Genomic DNA, 22,497 nt, shown 5'->3' with positions numbered 1-22,497 from the left:
CGCTGTCTTTTTGTAATTATCTCCTAAACCGTGTAGGTTTCGGAGATATTTCTTGTACCTACAGGTAACCCGTAATCTAGGCTTACCTGTAGGTTAAAGTGGTCTGTAAGGGTTTACAACCACTTGAAGGGGAACCCCACACCCATTTTTTGGACTGGAAATAAACTTTTAAGGTCTAGTCATAAGTACAATTTATAGTCAAAGAGAGATGTGCAAGGTTTTATGTTCACTGTCTTTTGGCATTAAAACCCTGAACCAAAGACTGCCCTATGAATAATTCATTCTTCTTCAGCTTCCCAGTTTAGTTACCAACCAAGCTATTGTTTTGCACTGCTCTTAGAGTTTTTATCAAGTATTATCATACATTTTAAAGATTGTTAGATAGTGACCAATGTTCTCTTTTAATTTTGCTATTTTTATTTCTACAGTCAGCAACTACTCTAAACTAGCAAATATACGTTAAAAACATATATATTTGGTCTTGAATAACATTTTCTGGAGGATGAACATTATTTGTATTGTACGCTGTGGTCATGTCCCAAGCATCGACCACACCAACACGAAGATCCCTGAAGATGTCCTTCACTATAAGATATTGAATATAACCATGGTAGTCACTGAATCTCTCAACATCCATACTCATCTCTCTTGTGTTCTCTGCTTTAATAATAACCTTTGTGTCCGGACTCCGTGAGAAGAGACGTTGCAAAGCTTTGCGTACACTAATAACTCTTTTGATGAAGAGTTGGATGGGGAAAGTTCTGAAGTTTTGGCCCAGGCAGATAACGATGACATAGTGTGGACCTCCATTCAGCTGGTCTATTTGTTCACTTATATAAAAATCATCCTTTACCAAGTAAAACTGACTTGCAACAATTGGATGACTGTGCTTTTTCCACTGTAGCCTGATGTTCCTCTGTAGATCAACTGATAATACCATTGACTCCAATCCTGTCCGATGTAAATCAAAACGTTTCAATCCTAGTTCAAAAAATACAAATAACATGCATTGTTTAAACTGTGTTTGAGCATTGATGGTACCATTGTTGTTTTAGTGTCTATGCAAATAGGGCAATTACTGTATCCTATAAGACAGAGGTCTCCAAACTGTGGTCTAGGAGCCAGATGCAAGCCCTTTGCTTATCTTTATCCAGCCTTTATGGCACTTTTCCTTCCACTGATACAAGACACTATTTCCCTCACTGATACCAACAATCCGGCACTATTCCTCCCATTGGCGCCAATGATAGGGCACTATTCCTCAAACTGACACCAATGAGGGGCACTATTTCTCCCACTGACACCAACAATGAAGAACCAATCCTCCCACTGATACCAACAATAGAGCACTACTCCTTCCACTGACACCAACAATGGGGCACTATTCCTCCCACTGACACCGATTGGGCACTATTCCTCCCCTTAATACCAAACAGGCATTGTTTACTTCCATTGAAACCAGGATAATTTCTACTCCCAATGGCCACAGTCCCACCCCCCTAAAGTCTGGAGGACAGTAAACTGGCCCTTCGTTTAGAAAGTTTGGAGACACCTGCTATAAGCTAAAAACTTTAATGAATAAAACAAATGCTTTCCTTTTGGAACACGATGCCTTTTATATTAAATAGTTTAAAGCAGAAGTTCAGACTATGGATATTTGGTAGCAGAAAAGAATTACAGCAAGGGATGGCTCTGGATTAAAGGTTCTGTCCCACCCATGTGCATTTTTTATGTTGTTGGTGTATTAAATGTTATCAGGTTAATGGTGTCTGAGGTTTCTGTTTCTGTTGTTTCCGTGTTTTTTAAACACTTCCATTGAGGTCTATTGGCGCCAAAACTGGGCCAAAATGCTTGAAACTTGTAGCTCCAGAGAAGCTAATGTGCTTTTTCGAGCTACAAGTTTGAATTGCTTACATGTGTTGCACATTTTGGAGCTTTGAACTACAGAAAGCTCAGATGTGAATGAGTTTTTCATGCTTCGCAGAGACAGAACTTATGAAAGTCCTTGCCCTCGTATACGTTAAAGCAGTGGTCATTAATCCTGTCTTCAGGGCCCGCTAACAGGCCAGGTTTGCAAGATAACTGAAATACATCACAGGTGATATCATTTTCTGCTCAGTGACTGCAGTATTCTAGTATCTCCCCGAGGTAATATATAAAACCTGACCCGTTACCAGCCCTGAGGACAGGGTTGATGACCACTGCATTAAAGAACTGGAAAAACATCTTTTATCTTATCTGAAATAAAATAGCTTAGGATTGAAATTCTGTGTTAAAAGTTAAGCTGCCTTTGGATGGTGCCAAGATAGAAGGTGACCATATTGTTCTGACAGAGAGGGCACTGCATAAAGCAGCATTTGAAACAGAACAGTAAATGCTGCACTATGTAATATTGAGGATGCTCTTTTTTCAAGAGGGTACACAAAACAATGTTGATGTAAAAACTAAACTACAGGAATCAAGCAGATTTCACATTAGTGAAGGTTACTTCACTATGCAGAGTTCTGCTTTTTAAAGCAACACATTTAAAAATATATATATTTTTCAATAACTTGCGTGAAATGACATTTTATTATTACCTTTAAATGTTTCTTCTAAATACAGATACCATTGTCGTACAGTAGAGTCACCCATGAGATAGATCATTTTATCTTTTAAACAAGAGTACATTTGTTCATGGAGTGTGAAGTTGGCAAAGTTACAGAACGCAGGTCTCCATTTATTCTGCAACACAAATCCGCTGGGAAATGGAGGTACCATCCCAATCTTGCATTGTTCTAGAGATGGAGGAGGTGATTCTGTGAAAGTAAAAGCAGAAATAAATATTGGTGACTTGTCTTACCTGCCACAGGATTTGTAGTTATGTTCTTTTAGTCTCATGATTCTGTAGACCCCTGCTAGATAACAGTCAGTTCCTGCTTTCCTTAAGCTTCTTTTTTGCAGACTCCTGTTCAGTTGAGGTTTACATCTTAACCATTTCAATACAGTACAATACAATATCCCCTTCCTGCCTAGTCCAATTTTCAGATTTCAGCTAGGGCTGAGCACGCAGTTCGAGTCGAACGTAAGTTTGACTTGAACATCGGGTGTTCGTTTGTTTGAAAGCAAACAGAACATATGGAATGTTCACGGGAAATTTGAGTGCCACGGAACGCCCCATAATGATCGCAGTGCATTGATGTTTGATGATTGGCCAAAGCATGCATCTGACCTGCATGCTTTGGCTATTCATAGCACACTCTGCCGTGAGAGCCATGGCTCAGAGGGACTGAGTCCACGCTACACAGTATATAAGGCTGCTTCCAATGGCGGCCACGTGTAGTGTTGGCATGGACGGAGAGAGAAAGTTTGAGCTAAATTAGGCAGGTTATTTAGTGCAGGTAGTGTATTTCATATATATATATATATATATATATATATATATATATATATATATATATATATATATATATATATATATATGTACACGGTATCTCACAAAATTGAGTACACCCCTCACATTTTTGTAAATATTTTATTATGTCTTTTCATGTGACAACACTGAAGAAATTAGACTTTCCTACAATGTAAAGTAGTGAGTGTACAGCTTGTATAACAGTGTAAATTTGCTGTCCCCTCAAAATAACTCAACACATAGCCATTAATGTCTAAACCGCTGGCAACAAAAGTGAGAACACCCCTAAGTGAAAATGTCCAAATTGGGCCCAATTAGCCATTTTTCCTCCCCGGTGTCATGTGACTCGTTAGTGTTACAAGGTGTGAATGGGAAGTAGGTGTGTTAAATTTGGTGTTATCGCTTTCACGCTCTCATGCTGCTCACTGGAAGTGCAACATGGCCCCTCATGGCAAAGAGCTCTGAGGCTCTAAAAAAACAAATTGTTGCTCTACATAAAGATGGCCTAGGCTATATGAAGATATCCAAGACCCTGAAACTGAGCTGCAGCACAGTGGCCAAGACCATACAGCTGTTTAACGGGACAGGTTCCACTCAGAACAGACCTCACCATGGTCGACCAAATAAGTTGAGTGCACTTGCTCAGTACCACATCCAGAGTTTATCTTTGGGTAATAGATGTATGAGTGCTGCCAGCACTGCTGCAGAGATTGAAAGGGTGGGGGTCAGCCTGTCAGTGCTCAGACCATACGCTGCACACTGCATTAAATTGGTCTGCAAGGCTGTCGTCCCAGAAGGTTTGCTGAAGACAAGCAGACTAAGGACATGGATTAATGGAACCATGTCCTGTGGTCGGATGAGACCAAGATAAACATATTTGGTTCAGATGGTGTCAAGAATGTGTGTCGGAAACCAGGTGAGGAGTACAAAAAAGACAAGTTTGCCTTGCCTGCAGTCAAGCATGGTGGTGGGAGTATCATGTATGGGGCTGCATGAGTGCTGCCGGCAATGAGGAGCTACAGTTTATTGAGGGAACCATTAATTCCAACATGTACTGTGACATACTGAAACAGAGCATGATCCCCTCCCTTCAGAGACTGGGCCCCAGGGTAGTATTCCAACATGATATTGACCCCAAACACACCTCCAAGATGACCATTGGCTTGCTAAAGAAGCTGAGGGTAAAGGTAATTGACTGGCCAAGCATGTCTCCAGACCTAAACCCTATTGAGCATCTGTGGGGCATCTTCAAACGGAAGGTGGAGGAGCGCAAGGTCTATAACATCCACCAGCTCCATTATGTTCCACAGCAGAGACTGGTGTGAACTCCATGCCCAAGAGGGTTAAGGCAGTGCTGGACAATAATGGTGGCCACACAAAATATCGACGCTTTGGGCCCAATTTGGACATTTTTCACTTAGGGGTGAGTTATTTTGAGGGGACAGCAAATTTACAAATGGGTGAAACTTTGCGAGCTGGCAAAACTATAAGCTACCGTGGACTAAAAACTGAGAACAACTGCCTGCACTTCCCACACTTCCCCACAATGTGAAAAAAACGATATATATATATATATATATATATATATATATATTGTAATGTTTGGGGGACCAGGTAGATCACAGGACACAGGCTTTTCACACAACAAGGGGTTTATTAAACTTAAACAGCTTTACAGCAGCCAAAAACAAAAGGAAAAAGGTTTTTAGTCTCACCGACTTGCAAAGTCCAGAATAGCTGTCTCTATCAAAACAGTGCTTGATCTTGATGGCAGGTAGCTTCCCCTGCCAGGAGCCTTCCAAGCAGGACACTGCTGTCCATTTCTGTTGTTTCAACCCAAAACAAACACCATCCACCATCCACCATGTCTTCTCCACTCCTCCACACCCATCTACCACTTCCTGTCTTGTTTTTAAACACACTTCCTCTAACAGGTGGGTTAATCAATTTTATTCCCTTAAAGGGACCACAAACCAAATAGAGGGGAAACATAGCGTCCTTCCAGGACCCAGCCATGGCATCCTGTACATATCCCCCCCCCTGTGCCCCAACACCAAGGAGGTGGAGGCAACAGTGGAGCTCAAGCAATGGACTCGGGAGAGGGCATCTGCATTTTGATGCAGTCTCCTGGGCCTATGCTCCACTACAAACTTAAATTCCTGGAGTGCCAGGAACCACCGGGTAACCCTGGCATTAGTCCCTTTTCCTTGTCTCAGCCATGTTAAAGGGGCATGATCAGAAATCAACCTAAACCTCTTCCCCAAAAGGTAATATCTGAGGGATTCCAGAGCCCACTTAATGGCCAGACACTCTCGTTCAATTATGGCGTAGTTTTTCTCCGCTGGTGTTAACTTCCTGCTGAGGAAGACTATCAGGTGTTCCTCACCATGAATAACCTGTGACAACACCGCTCCCAATCCTACATCGGAAGCATCAGTCTGGACAACAAACTCTTTTGAAAAATTAGGTGCTACCAGGACAGGGTGTTGGCACAGCGCCGACTTTAGCTCCAAAAAAGCCTTCTCAGCATCTGCATTCCACTCCACCATGACCGATTTCCGACCCTTAGTCAGATCGGTCAACGGAGTCGCCAACGTGGCAAAGTTGGGTACAAACCTCCTGTAATATCCCACCATGCCCAGGAATGCACGTACCTGCTTTTTTGTGAGGGGGCGGGGCCAATTCTGTATAGCCTCTATCTTGTTGACCTGAGGTTTCACTACCCCTCTACCCACAATATAACCCAGGTATTTCACCTCCTCCATTCCCAAAGCACATTTTTCAGGGTTTATTGTAAACCCCTCCTTCCAAAGAGAGTCCAGCACTGCCTGAACTTTGGGCAAATGTGATTCCCAGTCTTTGCTAAAAATGACTATATCGTCCAAGTACACTGAGGCATACTTCCGGTGAGGTCGTAAAATCCTATCCATTGCTCTCTGGAACGTGGCTGGAGCAGTTTGCAATCCAAAAGGCATCCTTTTGTACTGAAAACTCCCCTCTGGGGTAGAAAAAGCAGTTTTCTCTCTAGCAGCCTTAGTCAACGGTATTTGCCAATACCCCTTGGTAAGGTCTAATGTAGTGATATACCTGGCTGGACCTAGTCTCTCGATAAGCACATCTACCCGGGGCATGGGGTAGGCATCAAACCGGGAAACTTCATTAAGTTTCCGGAAATCATTGCAAAATCGCAGAGTCCCATTGGGCTTCGGTACCAACACAATCGGAATCGACCACTCACTCTGCGATTCTTCAATAATCCCTAGGTCTAACATCTTTTTTATTTCCTCTGAAACGGCCCTCCTTTGAGCCTCTGGGATGCGGTAGGGCCGGACAAAAACTTTGACTCCTGGTTCTGTGATAATATCATGCTCTATGACACTAGTGAGCCCTGGCAAGTCTGAAAATGTTTCTTTATTTCTCTGCAAGAACTCCTTTGCCTGCTGACTTTGGGTTTTAGACAGGGTATTTGCTACTTGGACACTCTCCACCCCAACCCGAGGCTCAAGTTTTGTACTAGCCAGGGAGGTCACTGGTTCCCTGTCTGTCCAGGGCTTTAACAAGTTTACATGATATATCTGATAGGGTTTCCTCTTGCCTGGCTGGTGGACTCTATAATTTACCTCTCCCACTTTTTCTACAAACTCGAAAGGGCCTTGCCATCTGGCCAAGAATTTACTTTCCACAGTGGGAATCAACACTGCTACTCGATCCCCCACTTGGAAGTTCCTAATTTTGGCTGCCCTATTATAGACCCGTCGTTGAGCCTCCAGGGCTTTTTGTAAATGTTCCCTAACTAGCGGCATCACAGTTCGGATCCTCTCCTGCATTTGAGAGACATATTCAAGAACACTCTTATGCTGAATTGGTTCACTTTCTCATTCTTCTTTAACAAAGTCCAGTAATCCGCGAGGTCTCCGCCCATATACCAATTCAAAGGGCGAAAACCCAGTGGAGGCCTGGGGCACTTCTCGGATAGCAAACAGGAGAGCTGGTAACAGGCAGTCCCAATCTTTCCCATCCCTTTGTACCACTCTCTTGAGCATAGACAGGAACAGGTCGCTGAGGGGGTAACGGGTGTGACTCTTGGCCTTCCGGGGTGTTGGTTCCAGGGCTCCTGAGGACATCCTTTCGAAGGGCGGCAGTTGGTCGAAAAGGCAGTGGCAGACTGGGCCCTTGACGCTTGGTAGGGCCAAGCAGATCCTCCACCACTGTATATCATTCTACCATCTCGACAAGGAGGTTCACCGTTTTGGGGTCTCCATAGCTGACCCACCGTTGAAGGTCGTCTGGCAGTGACCTTAAGTATCGGTCCAGCACGACCCGCTCCACAATTTGGGGACCAGACAACACTCCGGGCTGCAGCCATTTTTTTACTAGTTGCACCAGGTCATGCATTTGAGACCACGGTGGTCGATCTGGACGATACTTCCATTGGTGCACTCGTTGGGCCCGAACAGCCGTAGTCACCCCCAACCGAGCCAGTATTTCTGCCTTTAATTTTTGATATTCTTTAGCGTCTTCTGGTGGTAGGTCAAAATAGGCTTTTTGAGGATCTCCGGTGAGGAAAGGAGCAATTAAGCTGGCCCACTGGTCCTGGGGCCACCCTTCTCCCTCTGCCGTCCTCTCAAATGTAGCCAGAAATGCCTCTACGTCATCACTCAGGGACAATTTCTGCAAAAAATGGCTTGCTCTTATGGTCACCTGGTTGCCAGGGGCAACGGCCACTTGTTCACGGCCCTGAGAAAGCTGCTGCACTGCTTCTTTTAAGGCAGCCATCTGAGCCTGCATAACCCCTTGTTGGGTCGCTTGCTGGGCTGCTAACGGGGCCACTAGGGATGAGCCGAACACCCCCCGGTTCGGTTCGCACCAGAACTTTCGAACGGACCCCAAATTCGGACGAACGTTAGAACCCCATTGAAGTCTATGGGACTCGAACGTTCGAAATGAAAAGTGTTAATTTTAACGGCTAATATGCAAGATACTGTCCTAAAAAGGGTTTGGGGACCTGGCTCCTGCCCCAGGGGACATGGGTCAATGCAAAAAAAAACTTTTAAAAACGACCGGAGCACTGATTTTAATGACGATTAAAGTGAAAAAATGCCTGGGGGTTGTCTGTAGTATGTCTGTGAAGTGCCACGTGTTTCCCATGTTTAGAACAGTCCCTGCACAAAATGACATTTAACGGAAATAACGTCATTTAAAGCTGCTTGCGGTTTTAATGTTATATCTGGTTCCTGCAATATGGTTGAAAATCATTGAGAAAAATGGCATGGGTAGCCCTCCCTGCCCATTACCAGCCCCTTTGGGTCTTGTACGCATATTAAGGGGAACCCCGTACCCATATTAAAAAAAGGAAATACGTGTGGCCCCCAGGCCCTATATACTCAGAACAGCAGTATACAGGCGGTGCAAACAAGACAGGGACTGTGTAGGTTTGCTATGTTAAGTTGAATCAGTTTGTAATTTTCAACCGGTACATTTTTAAAGTGTAGCTCCAGTCAAAAAAACGATTTTTAAGCTTTTTGGAAAACATAGGGAAGGGTTATCACCCCTGTATAATTTGTTTTGCCGTTCGTCTTTTTCAGAGCATGCAGACAGCACGCACAATCTCCTAACACTGACTGAAAGCTCTATTTAAAACGAGCAAGATATTTAGCTATATAGGTGGATATAGCGGTGTATACTGCGTTCAGAGCACGCAGACAGCATGCACAATCTCCTAACACTGACTGAAAGCTCTATTTAAAACGAGCAAGATATTTAGCTATATAGGTGGATATAGCGGTGTATACTGCGTTCAGAGCACGCAGACAGCACGCACAATCTCCTAACACTGAATGAAAGCTCTATTTAAAACGAGCAAGATATTTAGCTATATAGGTGGATATAGCGGTGTATACTGCGTTCAGAGCACGCAGACAGCACGCACAATCTCCTAACACTGAATGAAAGCTCTATTTAAAACGAGCAAGATATTTAGCTATATAGGTGGATATAGCGGTGTATACTGCGTTCAGAGCACGCAGACAGCACGCACAATCTCCTAACACTGACTGACAGCTCTATTATAAAAGATAGATATATCGTTAGATATATAGGTGAATATAGCGGTGTATACTGCGGTCAGGGCACGCAGACAACAACCACTACAGAAGAGCAAGAACGAAAAATCGGCCGATAACGATCGGTGTATACTGTGTTGAAGGTACACAGAACACCCACTAACTGCTACAGATGCCAACACACTACACAAGGCCGCCGCGCTGCCTGTGGCCAATCATGGCTCTCCTCGCTGCCGGCGCTGTGATTGGCCAAGCATGTGGGGTCACAGTGCATGCTTGGCCAATCATGAGCCAGCAATGCACTGCGCCATCGCAGTGCATTGTGGGCCGTGAGCGCCACACGAATTTGGTGCGAACGGCCCATAACGTTCGGAATTCGCCGAACGGGCGAACAGCCGATGTTCGAGTCGAATGTATGTTCGACTCGAACACGAAGCTCATCCCTATGGGCCACCAACAGGCGAGTATTTTCTTGCTGCAGAGCCAGCGCCTCGTTGTGGTGCGTTTTTTGTACCTCCAGCTGGGTTGCTAAGCGCTGATTAGCTTCCTCATGGCGAGTCTGCGCTTGTATATTAGCCAAAGACAGCTGTTTAATTAGCTCCTCCATTGTTTCAGCTTTCAACAGTTGTGCAGCTTTAACCCAGGACATAAATTCACTGTACTGTCCCTTTAAATGTCAGTTCAAATCCAATGCAAAAAAAAAAAAAAATAGCAAGAAAACGCCTGTTACTTTGTCCTGCCTGCATTCTCCACCACTTGTAATGTTCGGGGGACCAGGTAGATCGCAGGACACAGGCTTTTCACACAACAAGGGGTTTATTAAACGTAAACAGCTTTACAGCAGCCAAAAACAAAAGGAAAAAGGTTTTTAGTCTCACTGACTTGCAAAGTCCAGAATAGCTGTCTCTATCAAAACAGTGCTTGATCTTGATGGCAGGTAGCTTCCCCTGCCAGGAGCCTTCCAAGCAGGACACTGCTGTCCACTTCTGTTGTTGCAACCCAAAACAAACACCATCCACCATCCACCATGTCTTCTCCACTCCTCCACACCCATCTACCACTTCCTGTCTTGTTTTTAAACACACTTCCTCTAACAGGTGGATTAATCAGTTTTATTCCCTTAAAGGGACCACAAACCAAATAGAGGGGAAACATAGCGTCCTTCCAGGACCCAGCCACTGCGTCCTGTACAGGCACAGCATATGGTCAGCACAGCCAAAGTATTGGTCCAGGCAACAGTCAGGAACATGGCTCATTATAAATCCAGGTCATTACAGGCAGCAGGCAAGGATATGGTCAGCCCAGCCAAAGTATTGGTCCAGGCAGCAGGCAGGAACATGGTCCATAAAAAGTCCTGGATCATTACAGGCAGCACAGTCAAAGTATTGGTCCAGGCAGCAGGCAGGAACATCAGGCTTAGGTCCTCAGTCCGGTAAGACCTGGGTACAGGGGTATAGGCTTCTTCCCTTCCAATCTCTTTGAAGCCTCTAGACTCCAGACCCTGTTCCATGAATTACAAAACCCAGAAAAAAACAAAACAGTTTTCCCCCCCTTTGTAGCCTTGTGGAAACCAAACTTTGAGGGAAGCCCTTCCTGTTTTTTCAGGTGCTACTGCAGGCCAAGGTTTTCTCACAGTACAGGTGGCTGAAAAGAGGCAGACTTGTATAGTTCAAATCAGTGCAATAATTAAAAAAAAAAAAAAAAATTATGTGACACGTAGCGCTCAATAGGTGAATGCTTAACCTCACCCTAACTAAAAATAAAAACAAAATAACAGTAACATTCACATGTATACCCGTAAATATATATAATCAGTGCTAAACATACAAAAATATATATAAATATCCCAAAAATTATATATATAACCCAAAGTATCCCAGTGCAATTAAATCACATAAATATTACAAGTACTCAAAATTAATTGAAGTACATAAAAAATTGTGAATCAAAGAAAAAAATATATAAATAAAAATAAAGCTAAATATATATGTATATCAATCCGAATAAATTAAATCCAATTGGTGAAGTCCACGTGAAAAGTGATAATCAGTGTCCGCCAAAATTAATTTGCTCCTTCACCACATCAGCTGTGATCGTGAAGACCCCCCGTTGTGGGTGCACTCACCGGCTCATAAGTCTCACACTCACATGTTTGGCAAAACAAGCTTTATATCCTCTAAATAGATGCCCGCTGTATACCACCAGACTTGCGAAGCTCATGTGTCTTGATCCCTTATCATCAAGTCATATATGTATATACCTTGCGAAAGAATGACAGTGGAAGCCTCCAATAGCGTAATACAGTTAAGCACTTTAATTCAAATAAACCAAAATTCAATGCACTCACATGAAAAAAATAAACGATCAAGCCACAATATAAATCCACTCCACACTTGAACACTTGAGGTATCTCAATATCCTGGGGCATTGGTGGTCACGGCGGACCTTTCTCTTTCAAAAGTTTTTATTTTATGTTAAAATAAATTACATGTACAGAATATAAGACAAATTATGTGATACCAGAAATAAAATAGACATATTGAAGTACGGATGATACAAAGCAAAGAAGAATTTCAAGATATTCTCGTGGGAATGACAATAAATGGCCTTATATATTTTAGAATTTGAAAACATTCTTATAGCTGAGTTTTAAACAAGTTTAAACAGGAGTGGAGGAGTGGAGAAGACATGGTGGATGGTGTTTGTTTTGAGTTGTTGCAGCAACAGACGTGGACAGCAGCGTCCTGCTTGGAAGGCTCCTTGCAGGGGAAGCTACCTGCCATCAAGATCAAGCACTGTTTTGATAGAGACAGCTATTCTGGACTTTGCAAGTCGGGAGACAACTAGTGGCCAAAGAAGGATGCTGTATTAGCAGTTTAAAGGCTTTTTGGTTTCAAGTGTTCGGTGAGTGCATCCCCAAAGGGGGTCGTTTTTCGTTCCACAAGTGGTGATCTACATGGTGGAAGTTGTATCTCATTCACAATATGAACGGATAGAACAAGCACCCTGCTCTCTGGACACTGAACTGAACTTTATTTAAACACGTTTTTTGGGAAAAATGTGCATGCGCTGCTATACATGAAAAGTGGACTTTTTATTTAAAGTTACAGGTTTTTTGTATTTTTATAGGTTTGTATATAGGTACCTTTTTCTGGACAGCCACGAAAGCAGAGGCCAGTGTTGTCTGTTGAGAATTTGGCGATTCTCGCAGGAACCAAATACCAGCGTGTGAGAACTTTATATGATGATTCAGACGCCAATATATTTATAGAGGAAGATTTTGTGAAAGACCATATGTTGGACCAAGACCTAGAATCGATCGTACAATCCAAATCTTTTTCCCACTTGGCCACATATTTAGATATAACAGTATTAGAATTAGATATCAATTGTGTATACAATGATGTAATACGACCTTTAGCATGTGGTTCCTTGAGAAAAAAATCTTTCAAATTGAGAAATATTATGTAAGTTTACATTTAAATTGAGAAAAGGAGTATAAAAATTTTGTGGAAGCTTATATAATTCACATAGATCTGTAAAAGATTTTATTGATGTAGTTGAAGTTAAATTATATAGACAAGTGATACCAGCATTAGACCAAGCTTTAAAGGTTTTGGGATATTTCCAGGCTGGGTAAAAAGTCGGATTCTTGTGGAACGATAATAGCGGATTTTGTGGAGATTGCAGACCATGTGAATTTCTATACCTATCCCATATAGATAGAGAGTGCTTAGAAATAGGGTTATTTATAGACTTACGATCCGCAGGTTGTAACCATAATATATTGTTTATAGGAAGAGGATCACAGTCTACAGCTTCAATGAGGACCCATAAAGGAATCTCTGTAGAAGAGTGATATTTTGTTAATTGAAATAATTGAGCTGCCTTATAATATATGTTAAAGTCTGGAAATCCCAAACCACCCAAAACTTTGGGGAGAATAAGTGTTTTTTTGTGAAGTCTGGGTTTTATTTTCCCCCACGTAAATTTCGTTACTTTTTGTTGAATCAGCCTAAGAAAATATGCAGGAATATGAATCGGGAGAATTCTGAATAAATATAAAAATTTCGGAAGAACAGACATTTTTATGATATTGATTTTCCCAAACCATGATATCGGCATTGATTACCAATTAGATAACGACCTTGTAATATTTTTTAATAGAGCTGGGTAATTAGCTGCAAATAAATCGGAGGGGTTAGGAGTAAACTGCACACCCAGATATGGGAGGCTATGATCTACCCACTTAAAGGGTAGTGAATTTTGTAAAGATTGTTTATCTTTCTCGACAAGTGAAATGTTTAATGCTGAATATTTTTGAATATTGACCTTAAGGCCCGAAATAAATGAGAATTCTTGTGGTACAACCATAAGATTTGGGGCCGAAACATGTGGAGAAGATAGAAAAAGGAGACTATTGTCTGCGAATAAACAGAGCTTATGATGAAAGCCACCCATTTCAATACCTGTTATAGTGGGTTCCATCCTAATTCTTTGTGCTAAAGGTTCAATGAGTAAAGCAAATAATAATGGCGAAAGTGGACATCCTTGACGAGTCCCCCTCAGTATATTAAACTCGTCCGATTTGTACCCTGCATATCTGATATAAGCTTTGGGATCTTGATACAAATTAGAGATCCATCGTAAAAAATGAGGGCCGAATCCCCATTTGGAAAGGGTATAGTTTATATATGACCATGATACTGTGTCAAAAGCTTTCATAATATCTAAAGAAAGAAAACAAGTGGGAATAAGTCTTTTTTTAGCGGCATGTGACAGGAGTGTTGCACGTCTAATATTATCTCCTGCTTGACGTAATGGAATGAAGCCCACTTGATCACGATGTATAAGATTGCCTATAATAGTATTTAATCTGTTAGCTAGAATTTTGGCTAAAATTTTTATGTCCAAATTTAGTAACGAAATAGGGCGATAATTAGACCATATTGAATCGTCTGTGTGAGGCTTAGGGAGCATACAGATAATTGCAGTTAGGGTTTCACTTCTAAAAGAATGACCTTCCAAAAGGGAATTAAAAGTGTTTGTCAAGACTGGAGATAGGGTGTCTACAAACGTTTTGTAATACAGTGCAGAAAAACCATCAGGACCTGGCCTTTTATTTAGTTTCAGATTTTTGATAACTTCAGATACCTCTATAATTGATACTGGTTCCTCCATCATTTCCATTTGTGTTTTAGATGTCAGTAGAGATATATGAGAGAAAAAAATCATTCGCTCTAGAAGGGTCCAACTCATTATTAGAAGAGTATACATTTTTTTTAATAATTGTGTTTTGAATTTTTGTAATATTTTTAAAGGATTATTTGTGTATACCCCCCTAGAGATTTTCAGACGTATCAGTTTCGTTGGGTTCTGGCAGGATTTTAATGCCCTTGCTAATAGTCTGTGAGGTTTATTCTCATTGATATAGAAATTGTGTTGTGATCTCTTGATGGTTTTATCCGCTGCTTCAGTAAGGAATAGATCAAATTCCAATTTAGCTTTGTCAAGATTTATTTTAGATAAAGAAGAAGGGTTATTTTGGAATGCTGTGTGACATTTATTGAAATTTGTTTCTAAAGTCTGACAAAGTATTTTCCGCTCTCTGTTGAATATGTTTGCTTGCTGTAGACATATGCCACGGAGAACAGGTTTGTGTGCTTCCCATAATGTAGTCGGAGAGACGTCAGGTGTGGAGTTATATTTTATATAATCTTTGAGCGCAATTTCAATATTATTTTTATGAGCTGGATTTTTGAGTAGGAAATCTCTTAATATCCATGTTGGATCTTTTTTTTTTTGGAATTATAGAGGCAACAGTAATGTAAAGCGCACTATGATCGGACCATGGGATTGGAATAATTTTTGTAGATGCTATTTCTGGAATTAGCCCTATGGACATAAATATATGGTCTATCCTAGAGAATGAGCGACGAGGGAACGAGTAATGTGTGTATTGTCTCTTGGTTGGATTCAATTCTCTCCAAGTATCTACTAGGTTATGTTTTGTAATTAGTTTTGATAAGAGTTGTTTGTCTGCTGTATGTGACTGTGGGATTGGTGATTTATCCAAAAATGGAAATATGGTCTGATTAGAATCTCCACATAGAATTGTAGTACCTATTTTGTGGTGTTCTATAGTTTGAAATGAATGAGAAAGAAAAGAAATAGGATTTTTGTTAGGAGCGTAGTATGATGTAATGGTGATAGCGGTATCAAGTAGGTGTCCTTTAAGAATCAAGTAACGACCTTCTGGATCCTTGATTTCCTTCATTAGTGAAAATGGTGTATTGTGATGGAAAGCTATAAGCACGCCTCGTTTTTTAGAGGAGGCCGAAGCTGTGTATACTTGGAGGTAGTCTTTACTGAAAAATTTTGGAGTGGATTGTGACGCAAAATGGAGGCAAACTATATGTGCTTTTTTGGATGAAAATGTGTGGAAGGCTTTAGTGCGTTTGTGTGGGACGTTTAGTCCCTGAGTATTTAATGATATGATGTTTAATGGGGCCATGGAGTTGGGAAAAGTAAATATATGTTGGTGTTTATGTTAGAACGTGTGTCATATAAGAAATGATTTGTCTCCAGAGTATAGGGGTGGAGGGAGGGAGGGGAAAGGAGATAATGACTGAAAAATAAAATACAATTAATATACAATATTGAAATATATCTTAACATATCAATGTTCTTAATGTGTCAGTTGGGAGGAGAAAAACTCTCCCTCCAAGGGTACATGAGCAACTGTCAACTGCCCAGTGTACACCGAGCTGCTGAGGGTAGGAAGAGAGGGTGCAAGGAACTTCCCTGCAGAACACCAAGAGCCAATCATATAATTTCATTTTTCAAGAAAAAAATAAAAATATAAGATTAAGGCAACCTCAGAGACAAAGAAGCGAAGAGAGAGAAAAAAAAACGGTTATAATAAGGTGCCTAAATTATTAGGAACATTTCTTAAATAAGATTATGATAAAAATATTGATTGGAAGTCAGAGAAAAAACTCGGCAGTAGCCATTCTGTTGAAAAGGCAAGATAGTAGCCTCAGTACAGGTGTTTATCAGTCCATAGTGTCAGCCAGATCTGGATCCGGAGGTGGAGATTGTATGCGACTTCTTTTCTGTGGATTGTAGTCTTCTTCTCTTCTGGAAGCAGAGGAGGGATTATCAGCATATGAGGATGATTTTTGGCGAGTGTCCGCAGCATCTCTTGATGTGTTTATCATCCCTAGTTTCTGTAAAGAAGTTTGCAGGTCCTTAGCTGTTTCGGCACATATATTTCCGACTTTGGAAAGTAAAACGCACTGAGAAACGGAAAGCCCCATTGGTAGATTATGTCAATTCGCTGTAATATTTGCAGTAGTGGTTTCAGGGTTCTTCTTTTGTTGATTGTAATTTGTGAGAGGTCTGTGAATAATTGATATTTATGACCCTGGAAAATTAGGGGATCTTTATTTCTAGCTGTATTTAGCAGTAGTTCATTAGTGCGGTAGAAATGCAATTTTGCGATAATGTGACGGGGAGGACCATCTGTTTTCTTTGGTGCTAGGGCTCTATGAACCCGGTCCATTTCAAGACACTCTAGTGGGATAGCTGGTTGTAATTCTTGAAAAAGTGCAGTAATAGCACCGTTTAAATCAGTCACAGATTCGGGTACTCCTCTAAGGCCGCGTACACACGGGCGGACTGTCTGTCCAACTTAGTCCGCTGAAACGTGTTTCAGCGGACAATCCGCTCGTGTGTGGGCTTCAGCGGACTTTTTCAGCGGACAGTCTGGCGGACTAAGTCTTTCAGAATTTCCGTAATACAGTCCGTCCAAACTTGGTTTCAGCGGACAGTCCGCTCGTGAGTAGGCAAGTTGGACGGACTAAGTATGGCGCATGCTCAGAAAGGATTTACACGGCCGAAGGTTGCATTGCAGTGTATTGGACATCGTATTTCTAGTCCCGTCGTACGTGCTGTACACGTCATCGCGCAAGCTTTCAGCGGACTGTCTGTTCATCGTGTGTGGTCAAGTCATTCAAAAGTAGGACGGACTGTCTGTCGGATTGTCTGACGAACTTAGTTGGCCAGACAATCCGCCCGTGTGTACGCGGCCTAATACGTATATTGGAGCGTCTTGCACGGTTTTCAAAATCCTCCAATTTGGATTGTAAAATGTCATTTTCCTCTTTAAGAAAATCAATTTCTGAGGCAATGTTAGATGTATAATTTTACAGATCGTTTTCTCTAATTTCCAGTGCTGATGTACGCTGATCAAGCTCTCTAATTTCTTTAGTAAGTTTTGTGGTGATGGTATCTGCAGTGGATTTTAGTGATTTTTGAAGCAGATTTTCTATTTGTTTCAGCATTACAGGAGGGGATAAGTCTTTTTGTATGGAAAGTTCTAAATTCTCCAGAACTGACATATTTTTCTCAGGTATTTGGTTAGAGAGACTATGTGCCTTTAATGAGAGAACATCTTTATGTAAAGCAGCAGAAGGGGTTGTCTGTTTGTTCTCCTCACTGTGTCTCCCCTCAGAGGGGGAGGGTTTCAGTGCCATACTGCTGTATGTGTGAGGCGGCGCTTTCTTGTTAATTTTCTGCCTCATGAGTCTCCTCTGACCCCCCCGAATGTCACCTATGTAAGGTAGGGATATTTATCTACCGTTTGGTATGATATATGTGCAGAGGGTCAAGTTACCTCCGCCGTTATATGGCTTTGTTGTCCTGCTGAGAATGGAGCTCTAAGCCAGCATTACCTCTCGGCTCGGCTCCGCCTTCTCCCTCCGGTCACGGCAGACCTTTAACTAGAAAAACAAATTGCTTCCTCCTCTGGATCAGAATATCAGTATATCATTTATCAGTATATCAAATATCAGTCTGGAGGACTGGGAACATCAGTCAGGAGGTCTGTGGTTAAGTAGCCAGGAGGGCTAGTGAAAGAAACTGCTGCAGCCAGGAGGGCTGTCAGAGCCTGAAGATGTGGTGCTGGGACCAGTGACCACTGGTGGAAGTGCAGTGAAGGAGTTAGGTCCAGCCAGTCTGGAAGCTTAGGGGTGGAGCCACGCCCTGGAGGAGACTCAGCATGCCCTGCTAACAGAGAGAGAGATGAGCAAGAGGCCGGAAGGTGCACGTGAGTACCCAGTGTTGACATTGTTGCTTGATCTGCAAAAGCTGACACTAGTGGACACTGGTGTCAGACGGGAGCATTGAGGGGGATTCGCTCTCAAAATGATTAAAGGGATGGAGAAACTGTGTCTACTATGTCCCGGCTTCTGAATACCAACTGCTGTAGTTAGTGACTGGATCCGGTGCGGGCACTGTGACGAACCACCCACCAGGCAGAGCCACTGAACTACAATGTGTACCTGCAGTCAGGCCTTTGCACAGTACAGTCATGGAAGTCCCAGAAGCCTGGAACAGGCCCTAAAGTCTCTGCTTAAGGCGGGGCTGAGTCTGAGGCTGGTGACTCCCCTGCAAAGAAAAGCAACATCGGGGAAGAGAGTTGGAAGCCCCCTGCTAACCCTACTAGCTACAGCAGGAAGGAGCCTCTGCAGGAAGACAGTTTGTCTTCAGGTGAGCCAGTGGGGAATGGTAGTGGTGGATGTATAGACTGGAGGTCGCCCAGACAGCAAACAGAATTTGGGCCCTTGGATAACAAGTTTGTGGATTGGTCATCACACAGTAGCTCAGAGGAGGAGTGGGAGTGGGGACACTCTCAGTAGAAGGTGGAAGTACTGTCCGAGATGTTGAATGTACCAGATCCATCTGAAGGGCCCTGAGGAGCTGCGCAGACCCTAGTCAGTGTCAGACAGACTTTCCTCAACAGACCCTCTACTACAAAGACCAGAGAAGCTGAGTACATGCAGTGGGTAGTGAGGTCATTTAATGTCCCTGTTCTTCCTGGGAAGGGAAAGCCAATAGAACTGCCCAGGTTTTACAGGTACCAGTGGGAAGTGCAGCAAAAACCAGCTCTGGAGTGGGTTCTGGACTATTTCTATGTCCCTTCTGACATCATGGACATCATTGAGAACTCCTCGGGAGAGTGGGAGGATGACCTGGTGTGGGAGTACATGCATGTCCCCAAGCCTCTGCAGGTTCTATATTGTGACCAATCCTGGGTCCAGTTCCAGGACATTCGACAGGAATGGAGGCTGACGAGAGCAATCTACAAAGACAGGGTGGTGATTGTTAAAGCAGGACAACCCACAAAGAGCCACTCTGTTGTTGTCAGAGGAGCTGATGGCCACTTAAAGAGATTGCCAAACCCTCAGTTTTACCTGTGAAGGACTGATGTGAAAGTGTTCAGCCATGGGTAAACTTTGCATGGACAGCAGGGCACATTGCTACCTTTGACGTTTCTTCACAGACTAGGTTGGCCTAACACCCTGACCTGTTCCAGATTGATGTTCCATTCCCAACTGAAGAACTGAGTATAGCACCCTCTAGCTTAGTGTGCTAGGTGTAGATAGTTTTTTTGTAAGCTGTAGAGTAGGTAAATGTGGCTTGGCTAGTAGCTAAGCCTTGGCTGAATCTAGCTCAGGGATGAGGTAGACTGGATGACTCATAAAGCAGCACCTCTAGCAACTCCCCCTGATCTCTGGAACCTTGGAAAAGCTTCTAGAAGTAGAGGATGGAATCTTGAAAGGACAGTTTGCAGTATTTTTGAGGAGGGCCCCAGTCTGGGGGGGTGACCTCGGGCCTGAGACTCGTGTGCTGGAGGGACCATCTACAACACACAGAGGAATCCTTTCCTGGATGTAAGGGAGCAAGTGTGATAACAGCAGGACAGAGAGATCTCCTAAGAATCAGTCTGGAGGACTGGGAGCATCAGTCAGGAGGACTGTGGTGAAGTAACTGTAAGTTGCTGTAAGTCCATACTAACCATCAGGGGCCTTAGTAAAGTAGCAGACTAGAAACTTGACTCCGTGCCCTGGGAAACCCCAGGTTGGCTTTCTACAAGGGCTGACTAACATAGATATCTGGAACAATGTAGCATACAATATCAGAATCACTGGTCCTCAGAACGATTTTTAGTGTAAGTGCATTAATTCGATTAAATGGAGAGTTGACAAGCTACAGTTGCACAAGCTTTTTGTTGCCCCTGAGTAGGGATGAGCTTCGAGTTCGAGTCGAACTCATGTTCTACTCGAACATTGCCTGTTCGCCTGTTCAGCGAACAGTGAACAATTTGGGCTGTTCGCAGCAAATTTGAAAAGCCGGAACACCCTATACAAGTCTATGGGAGAAATCTAAAGTGCTAATTTTAAAGGGTAATATGCAGGTTACTGTCCTAAAAAGTGTTTGGGGACCCGGGTCCTGCCCCAGGGGACATGGATCAATGCAAAAAAAGTTTTAAAAACTGCCGTTTTTTCAGGAGCAGTGATTTTAATAATGATTAAAGTGAAACAATAAAAGTGTAATATTCCTTTAAATTTCGTAGCTGGGGGGTATCTATAGTATGCCTGTGAAGGGGCGCATGTTTCTGGTGCTTAGAACTGTCCCTGCACAAAGTGTCATTTGTGCAGGAAAATCATTATTAAAATCACTGCTCCTGAAAAAACGTCCGTTTTTAAAACTTTTTTTTGCATTGATCCATGTCCCCTGGGGCAGGACCCGGGTCCCCAAACACTTTTTAGGACAGTAACCTGCATATTGCCCTTTAAAATGAGCACTTTAGATTGTGAACGTTCGAGTCCCATAGACTTTAATAGGGTTCTAAAGTTCACACCAAGTTTAGGTCTGTTCGCAGGTTCTGGTGCGAACCGAACAGGGGGGTGTTCGGCTCATCCCTACCCCTTAGTAAAGTGGTTACAAAATGTGTCATGCTTTCCTCTGTTTGCTAAAATAATGTATTCATGACATGACATATAGCCTTGGTTAATGTGTTGTTGACTTGGAAGGTTTAATAAATGTAATTACTTAGACCTGGACTGTTTCAGAAACACTGCAAACTGGAACTGCCTTAAAGTGGAATAAACTCAAAAATTTTACAAACCACTGACAGGTGGGGTTTTCCGGTCTCTTTTGCCACAAACCTTTTTCCCTGCCTGTCAGCGCAGCACAGCATACATTTACTGTATAGCCCTGCACTGTGCTATGATGATGTGACTCCTGTGCGAATGCGTGGGAGTGACATCATTGCACCCTGGCCATTCATGTGGCCAAATTGAGCGAACCCAGAGGGAAAATCAGGAGAAGATGGAAATGCCCCTGACCAGCAGGCTCCCTGGATGGCATTGCTTGAAAGGTAAGTCGGCCATATTGTCCTATAATGCAGTGTATACTATGCCACACTAAGGCAAAAACCTCCAGGAGGCTCATTTATTTTTAATACAATTCTATAACAAAGTTTAATTGTGCTTTAATGATATTTACCATTAAGAGTTTTTACAGGCCACCATGGCTAATTACTGACCCTCTTTGCTTGCGTTGGGCTGTGTTGTGTTGATGTTGTTTGTGATGGCCTGCTCTGTATTTCTAAACTGACTGTTCAATCTGAGAATTTGATGGGTGAATATGAATTTTATTTATGACACCCTATTGCCTCTAGAGCAAGCTTCTAGATTTTAGGGAGGGAGAACTCCAATAACCAGCCTGAATATTTATACCCCCAGCCAATCCCTGGAGATGAGTAGGAGATGAGTGTCCAGAAGGGGGCTGGAATAGAGATAAATATTTTGAGACACTAAAAAGCTGGTTTCCTTTTCCCCAGAAGGATTCCAGAGGTGCAGGGCTGCTGCTATCCAGCAGCCCCTGACATGCAGCTGGTCCTGGAGCCTCCGAAGCTCCAGGAGTAAGGGACTTTACTCAGAAACAGACTGCATAACTACATCACCAGGAATCTGGTCCTGAGAGGTGACATCTCACTCACTGCATTGTGTCCAGAGGAAGCTGGAAGCCAGCAGCAGTCCTGGGGACGTGTGAGTAGCAACCTTAAGGCCCCTTTTCACATGTGCGGATCCGTTTTCAAACATCCGCCTGCTCAGCAGGGATCGATCCGTTGATCCCCGCTGAGATGGTGGATGACAAGTCCATCTCTGCACACTGTGCAGAAATGGACCT

The 22,497-nt window shown here is 42.8% G+C and overlaps 1 protein-coding gene across 1 annotated transcript in view; it reads right to left on the bottom strand.

Annotated features, from left to right (window-relative positions):
- Nucleotides 1-394: 394 nt before the first annotated feature.
- LOC143935835 (NXPE family member 1-like) overlaps nt 395-22,497 on the bottom strand; it is a 40,808-nt gene continuing 18,705 nt past the window's right edge. Inside the window, exons 3-4 of the mRNA XM_077459953.1 lie at nt 2,580-2,798; nt 395-981 (exon numbers count right to left, since the gene is read on the bottom strand). Coding sequence (XP_077316079.1) covers nt 446-981; nt 2,580-2,760 — 717 coding nt within the window. The 5' untranslated portion in view covers nt 2,761-2,798 and the 3' untranslated portion in view covers nt 395-445. The remainder of the gene's footprint in view (nt 982-2,579; nt 2,799-22,497) is intronic.

The sequence above is a fragment of the Lithobates pipiens genome, unplaced genomic scaffold (assembly GCF_037356315.1).
Source record: "Lithobates pipiens isolate NorthernLeopardFrog02 unplaced genomic scaffold, aLitPip1_a1.2 Scaffold_28, whole genome shotgun sequence".
NCBI classification, from domain to species: Eukaryota; Metazoa; Chordata; class Amphibia; order Anura; family Ranidae; genus Lithobates; species Lithobates pipiens.
This window is presented reverse-complemented; position numbering and strand designations above follow the sequence as displayed.